General features: G+C 45.2%; 1 protein-coding gene and 1 pseudogene across 1 annotated transcript; one reads left to right on the forward strand and one right to left on the reverse strand.

Moving 5' to 3' along the window:
• The first annotated feature begins 531 nt into the window (after positions 1-531).
• Positions 532-2,992, forward strand: ATP5IF1 (ATP synthase inhibitory factor subunit 1). Its single transcript, XM_030325322.1, has 3 exons — positions 532-670; positions 760-845; positions 2,720-2,992. The coding sequence occupies exons 1-3, from the start codon at positions 584-586 to the stop codon at positions 2,871-2,873; spliced, it is 327 nt and encodes a 108-aa protein (XP_030181182.1). The 5' UTR covers positions 532-583; the 3' UTR covers positions 2,874-2,992.
• Positions 2,993-5,903: 2,911 nt separating this feature from the next.
• On the reverse strand, positions 5,904-6,639 carry LOC115520722 (annotated as a pseudogene).
• Positions 6,640-7,348: the final 709 nt, after the last annotated feature.

Raw genomic sequence — 7,348 nt, forward strand, 5'->3', positions numbered from 1 at the left:
ATTTAAGCTGCAACTTGAGTGAAATGTCAATACAAGAAAAGAACACTGGCATCTCTTAAGAGACTATATATATATATATATATATATATATATATATACACACACACATATACATATACTTATAAAAAATTTTTCCCCACAACCCTAAGTCAGAGCATCCTGGACATAGCCCCCCAACCCCTACATTAGCCATCTTTTTGATGCTAGTAGCGCAGGAAAGGGAAGGCTTTCTTTGTATGTTTAATAACTTCAGGATTGGAATCGCGGTATGGGGTGGATGCCACAACTCAGTCTGATAGGTCCAAGAGCTCAAAATCCGACTTCTGACTGAGTTCCTCCTCCATTATTATTCTTGTCCTTTGGCCCCAAAGCCCTTGCCAGAGATTGGCTAAGAATAGGCCCGCCTCTCGCTCAGGATTCGCCGCGAACTGCAGGAACCCCTCCCCCTCCACCTCATTATTTGCTACTCCTAGGTAAGTCCCGCCTCTCCATGGAAAAGATTGGCTGCGTGGCTCCCAGCGTCGTTAGTGCCTGCTGAGAGTCTGCGCCGCCAGGGACTTGGAGAGGTGCGGTTCTGACAACAATGGCTGTCACGGCGTTTGCTGCGCGAGTGCGGCTAGGCGTGTGGGGCGTTAGGGCTATGCAGGCCCGAGGCTTCAGCTCCGAACGGGTACGCTGGCAGGAGTATCCGTTGTCCTATCCCTGAGCGCGGATCCCATCTCTTCGCACCTTTACCGATGTTCTCGTCTCTCTCCGCAGTCAGAGGACTCCCGCGCGGGTTCGATCCGGGAGGCCGGTGGGGCCTTCGGAAAGAGAGAACAAGCTGAAGAGGAACGATACTTCCGGTGAGGCCCAAGGAACCCCGAATCCAGTCCGAGATCTCTCAGGGCCTTCGGATCCTACTTAAACTTCCAGTCCCCCTATCCTTCCCTCCCTGGTGCCCTAGGGGCGCCCATCCCCCAATGGAACTCGCAGGACCTGTACTTAGTTACCCCTCACACTTGAGGTCACGACTGTCGCCACTTATAGGACTCTCCCCTGCCAAATAGTCCAGAGGGCCTTTTGGGGGCCTAATGCCATTTCCATCCGCGTGTCTCCAAAATTCTCAAACCGTGGCTCAACTCTTCCTGAATCATTTACCATGCCCACCCAGGGAATTCTTCCCTGGTCGTGCGAAGCGGCTTCCCGATTCTTCCAAGAGTGTCTAGATCCCACTGCCCAATATTTGCAGACCTTCTGAGCCTGCTTTCCGTGGCCCTCACCCACTCCTTAACCCCTCTAAATTCATTTTTCTCCTCCACATGGATGAACTCCCTGACTCTTCAGACCCTCAGCCATTTCTAGACCCTCATGCGTCTCCATTTCGGCCAGAGTGAGTGGGTCACAGGAGCTGGTGGCAGCTGCTTTTGGTTGTAATCCTCCTCCCGCACTTCTTGGAGACTTTTGCCCTGCCTAGCCCAGCCCAGCCCAGCCCAGCGTCTGGGCTGGATAGATTTCTCTCCTGCATAAGAGTGGAGAACAGGCTGAACCTAGCAAGTCTTTCCCACCCCTTAGTTATCCTTTTCTGACTTCTACCCCCAGTGGGGAGCAGCTTGGAACTAATCTTCTGTTTGTCCTTTGGTCTATCTTTTCACTTCTGCTCTTTCTTACTCACTCTTAAGAATTATCACCATGGGTGCACTTGGGTGGCTCAGTTAAGCATCAGACTCTTGGTTTTTGGCTCAGGTCATGATCCCCCAGTTTGTGGGTTCAAGCCTGGCATCCGGCTGCGCACTGACAGTGTGGAGCCTGCTTGGGATCCTATCTCTCTCTCTCAAAATAAATAAACTTAGAAAAAAAATTATCACCGGGGCACCTGGATGGCTCAGTCGGTTAAGCACCCGACTTCGGCTCAGGTCATGATCTCACAGCTTGTAAGTTTAAGCCCCGCGTCGGGCTCTGTGCTGACAGCTCGGAGCTTGGAGCCTGCTTCAATTCTGTAGCTCCCTCTCTCTCTGTGTCCCTACCCTGCTTGTGCTCTCTGTGTCTCATAAATGAATAAATGTTAAAAAAAAAAAAAAAATTATCACCATGCCAAACCAGAGAGCCCAGGCAAAGCCCTTAGGGACCATCTAATTGGGCCTCCACATTTTATGTTAAGGAAAACCGAGGCCCAAATGTAGCCAAAGCAACATTTGAATGTCCCTTCTTGAGACCTAAATTGAACTGCCAATACTTTTTTTTCTTTACCCTTCATTTTGGCCTTTTCAGTGAGCCATGCATTTCCCTATGCAAAGAAAGTCCCCTAGATAAATTGAGATAGGACATGGGTATTTGTCCTTTAACAATACCCCTTTGTCCATACATCCCTCCTTTTGCTCTTTTTTTCCACAAAAAAGGGATTCTGGTCTCTGGGTGGTTCCTGTCGTAAGGTGTTGGGGACTTAATGTCACACCACTCTGGAGTTTTCTAAAGAGAAATCTGAAAGGAATAACTCACAAATGATGGAATTTCAGGCACTGGCACCAGGATAATGGAATCATTTGGTCATCTCCTAAAGATGGATATATCCCGAGATGGAGTATTCTATCACTGGTGGGGTTTAGGATAGAAGAGGGTGACCAGCCAGACTCCCATGAGATTGGGACTGCTGTTCTTTGCCTTAGGTATTGTGGGTTATGCTTAGAGATCTCTGCGGGATGAAGGATTGGGATTAAACACAGCCACTGTGTCCTTGTAGAGCACGCACTAGAGAACAACTAGCAGCCTTGAAGAAACACCATGAAGATGAGATCAGTCATCATATAAAGGAGATTGAGCATCTGCAGAAAGAAATTGAGCGGCACAAGAAGAAGATTAAACATCTCAAACGTGATGAGGAGGAAGATGATTAAATGCACACAGTTCCCATAGAATGGCTATGTATTGTTGCTCACTTCTATGTAAACATAGTCCTGGTTTTATTAAATATCTGTGTGCTGCCAACAGATTACAATAAATTATCATCAGTGAATTGTGTCGAATGCCTTCTTCCACTGTCTGGAAAGGGGTAAGAGGGACATACTGCTGGACTGCTAAAATGAATCAGACAGGGTACCTGCAATAGGGAACTCAAAAAGCACAGTGTGATAAGTGCTATGCAATTTATGGGGCAGGGGGCTGGGACACAAGGAAATTCCCTCTTCCTTTCTGATACTAGTCAGAGGTGTTCAGAGAAAGCCTCTTGAAAAACAAACCCTAATCCAAGACCTGAGGTTAAGAGCAGCCTGGAAAACAGGAATGATAGGATATCATTCAAGGCACCATCAGTCCATTTTGCATTTATAAAATGATTAGAAAGGGGTACCTCGCTGGCTCAGTCGGTAGGATGTGCTGTTCTTGATCTCAGGGTCATATGTTCAACCCCCATGTTGCGTGTAGAGCTTACTAAAAATAAAAATTAGAAGGCACCTGAGTGGGTCGGTTGGTTAAGCATCTGACTTCAGCTCAGGTCATGATCTCATGTGAGTTCGAGTCCTGCATCAGGTGAGTTCAAGCCCCGCTTCAGGTGAGCCCCACTTCTCTCTCTTTCCCTTCCTCCCTCCCCCTCTCTGCCCCTCACTCACTTGCACTGTCTCTCAAAAAAAAATAAAAATTAGAGAACTCTTCATATGAGCTAGTTACCTCTTGTTCTAATTAGCCTTGTACAAATTGAAAGAACTGGAATTAGAAATTATGTTTTGCCTACGGTCGCTCAGTATTGTGGAGTTGAGGCTTCCAAGTTAGTTAATAGCAGAGAAGCAGAATTATTTCTTAGGTTATATTTTGCTTTGCTGAGTGGGCTCTTGATTCAGATTTGACTGTAAGGCTTGTTTAAATTATTATACAAACGAGTGGTGCGACTCCTCCAGGCCAGAAGAATAACATTTGGGGCCAACATCAACACCTTTCCAATTCGCCAGTTTAATAGATCATTTGCCCCAGAATTGTGATGAGTCTTTTATTGCAAGACTCTATTACAAAAAAGGCTTTAAAGCCATTGAGTGGTAAGTTTGGACTAGTCATTGACCCTGCCCTTGAAGAAAAGTCACTAGATGTCTGTTTCCAAAACGCATGTCCATTGCTACTGCTGATGAAAAGTTTATAGACACTCCTGAGATGTGAATGCTGAGATTCAATTGGCCAGCAATAAAATTACCTCAAAGATGCAGTGCAAAAAATGATCATAAGTCACATGCCTTTTTTTTTAACTTTACAACACTACAAAATTTGAAAAGTTAAAAAAAAAATTAGTTGAGGAAAAAGTAACATCTTCCATTTTGCACTTTATGACCCTCTCCCCCAGCCCAGGCTTACGAAATCCCCTAAGTTCATAGATGATAGTGCTTTTGTGACTTCTGATCAATAATTGCCTTATTGGGAGTGATGTTCCATCTACACTCACTTAGTGAGTGTACCATCTGCTCTTGACATTTATTTTTATTTATTTTTGAGAGAGAGGGAGACAGAGAATCCCAAGCAGGCTCCGCGCCACCAGCTCAGAGCCCGACATGGGGCTCGAACCCACAAACCGTGAGATCGTCACCTGAGCTAAAATTAAGAGTCAGATGCTTAACCAAATGAGCCACCCAGGTGCCTCCACATTTATTTCTATTTTAAATTAAAGTCACTCTAATGATTGGATAAAACAAGCAAAAAGTTGAAACTTTGAAGTGAAGATGAAAAGCAAGCTCAAATTCTTAGAAAGATAAAATGAATAATTTTTGGAGCAGCTTAATTTAAAAGTACCTGAACTGTATGAAAATGGTAACTCATGGTCTTTTTGTTGCGACGTATCTTTGGTTAATTTTTCTATCATGCTATAATAAAAGATAAATATTGTTTAAAATACATTTAAAAAATACATTTTAAATACATTTATTTTTTTGTGCTAGAACCATTTTAACGTAATTATATATATCTGCCAAATCCAGGAAGGAAAAGTTTATGCATATATAACTTTTCCAGTTAACATCTGCAAGCATAAATGACAATGATCACAGTCTATAAATTCATCAGGGTCAGAGCAATTGACCAATGTCTCCATACTGCTAGACTTACCAACAGTAAATTGCAGATGAATTAATGTCCTGTTTCTCTTCTCTCACTCTCCTTGTCCAGAGATATTTTGTTGTAAAGTTTCAGTGCAGCTCACCTCCAGCCAAAGGCAATCTTTTTAGGTAAGTACGCAGTTGCTCTGAATTTGCTTATAATTATAACCTACTTAATCACAGAGGAATATCTGTAGAGGTGGAGTTCAAGGTTGCATACAATAACAGGAGATCCCAGTTTTGAAGTTTAGCACAGATTAAAAACCACAGATGCACCATTTATATAAGACACACACTGATTGTCTCCTAAACTACATATTGACTCCTTATGAACATTATTTTTAAAACAAAGTAGTGCATCTGGGACAATCACTCGCACAATTCACACAGCCCTGAAAAGTTTTTCAGTGCCAACTACCAATTGGTCATGAAACGTGAGTGAGCTTGAGACACTTCACTCCTAAGATTCAACCACGGATTGGCTAAAACATTGGAACCCCTCTGCTGAAGAAGGCTATGTCCTTCCCTCCTTTCCCTCACATTTTAGTTTTGTTTATTTTTGGTGGTGTTTGGTTGCACATGGCTAGAATGCTTTTGGTCACTTTGCAAATCAGGAAAACAAATGACCTAAAACTATGACAGGATCTTAAGTAGACTGGTTTGTCCATTTCAGGTTGCTGGTTGCTGGTGGCCCCTCTAAGGCCCTTCATTTTTCCTTCTATGCCTCCCGGAACATTGATTAGAAGATGAGTCTGAGCATCATCCCATCTAACTCTTTTAACCAATGCCTGGCTAAACCTGGAATGTCCAGCCCAGTAAATTTAAAAATCGCCCACAAAAAGGTTCTACGGATCTTCACAAAACCTCATATTTCCACGGGGATGTCTGATTTTTATATTCCAAGCAGTCAGCATTGAAGTTAAGCTTCCAGGAGGCAGTTTGGTCCTTATGATCCAAACAATCAGTGGTTGAGTTAAAATCCAAGCTTGAAGCTCCATATTCCTGGGTGGAAAGAGAAGCTGGGGACTGATTGAGATGGCTGTTGACCGCATTGGTACCAGGGGCTGAGTGTGGCCCCTGGTCCAGGAAGCTGGTGATGTATATAGGGGTCAAGTAAGATCCACAGTCCATATCCCCAAAGTAGGAAGCTGAGCCAGCATATCCTTGACTATAACCCGAAGCCTGAGTATAGGTCATGGGACAGGACCTCTGCATGCAGGAAGAGGAAGTGGACAAGGGATCTGACAGTGGCGAGATGGAAGCTGGGCTCCAGATAGACACAGGAGCACTGCTGCTGGAAATGGCCGGGACTGAGGTGCTAGAGGGGGGAGCAAATTGGCCACTCATTCCACTCTCTGAACTTACCTCCCGAGCTGGAGAGGTCTTCTTTTTTGCAGGTGTCACTTTGTTTTGACCTCCATTCTGTTGCCGCTGCTGCTGCTGCTGCTGCTGCTGCTGTTGGCGGCACTTAGCTCTTCGATTCGTAAGCCATACCGGGGTAGCTCACCGAGGGGCACAGCAAGAACATGCCCAAAGTGATCAGACTCAGTCCGTTGACTGCGTAAGGCGGTTGCTTAAGATAAGACATCATGCCAAGGTTGTTTGGAGGCGCGAAATCGGCCCAAATCGGGGGGGACCCAGCCAGAAGGTCTCGCTTCGCTGGGGGTGGACAGATTCAGGGTCCTTAGTGTGTGGGTTTGGAGCGGTTGAACTATGGGCAAAGCAAACAAACAAACAGAGGTGCTGGTTTACTGCTTCATAGGCACAGCTTTTCCACGTTCCACCACTAACTTAGAAAGCTTAAATAGGGGCGCCTGGGTGGCTCAGTCGGTTAAGCGTCCAACTTCAGCTCAGGTCATGATCTCATGGCTCGTGAGTTCGAGCCCCGCGTCGGGCTCTGTGCTGACGGCTCAGAGCCTGGAGCCTGTTTCAGATTCTGTGTCTCCCTCTCTCTCTCTGACCCTCCCCCGTTCATGCTCTGTCTCTCTGTCTCAAAAGTAAATAAACGTTTAAAAAAAAAAAAAAAAGAAAGCTTAAATATATTTGTTTAAATATATCTTTGTTGGGGCGCCTGGGTGGCTCAGTCGGTTAAGTGGCCGACTTCAGCTCCGGTCATGATCTCACCTCTGACGAGTTCGAGCCCCACGTCAGGCTCTGTGCTGACAGCTCAGAGCCTGGAGCCTGCTTCAGATTTTGTGTCTCCCTCTCTCTCTGCCCCTCCCCTGCTTGTACCCTGTCTCTCTCTCTCTCTCTCTCTCTCTCTCTCTCTCTCTCAAAAATAAATAAATGTTAAAAAAAAT

The sequence above is a fragment of the Lynx canadensis genome, chromosome C1, assembly GCF_007474595.2.
Source record: "Lynx canadensis isolate LIC74 chromosome C1, mLynCan4.pri.v2, whole genome shotgun sequence".
In the NCBI taxonomy this organism is placed as follows: domain Eukaryota; kingdom Metazoa; phylum Chordata; class Mammalia; order Carnivora; family Felidae; genus Lynx; species Lynx canadensis.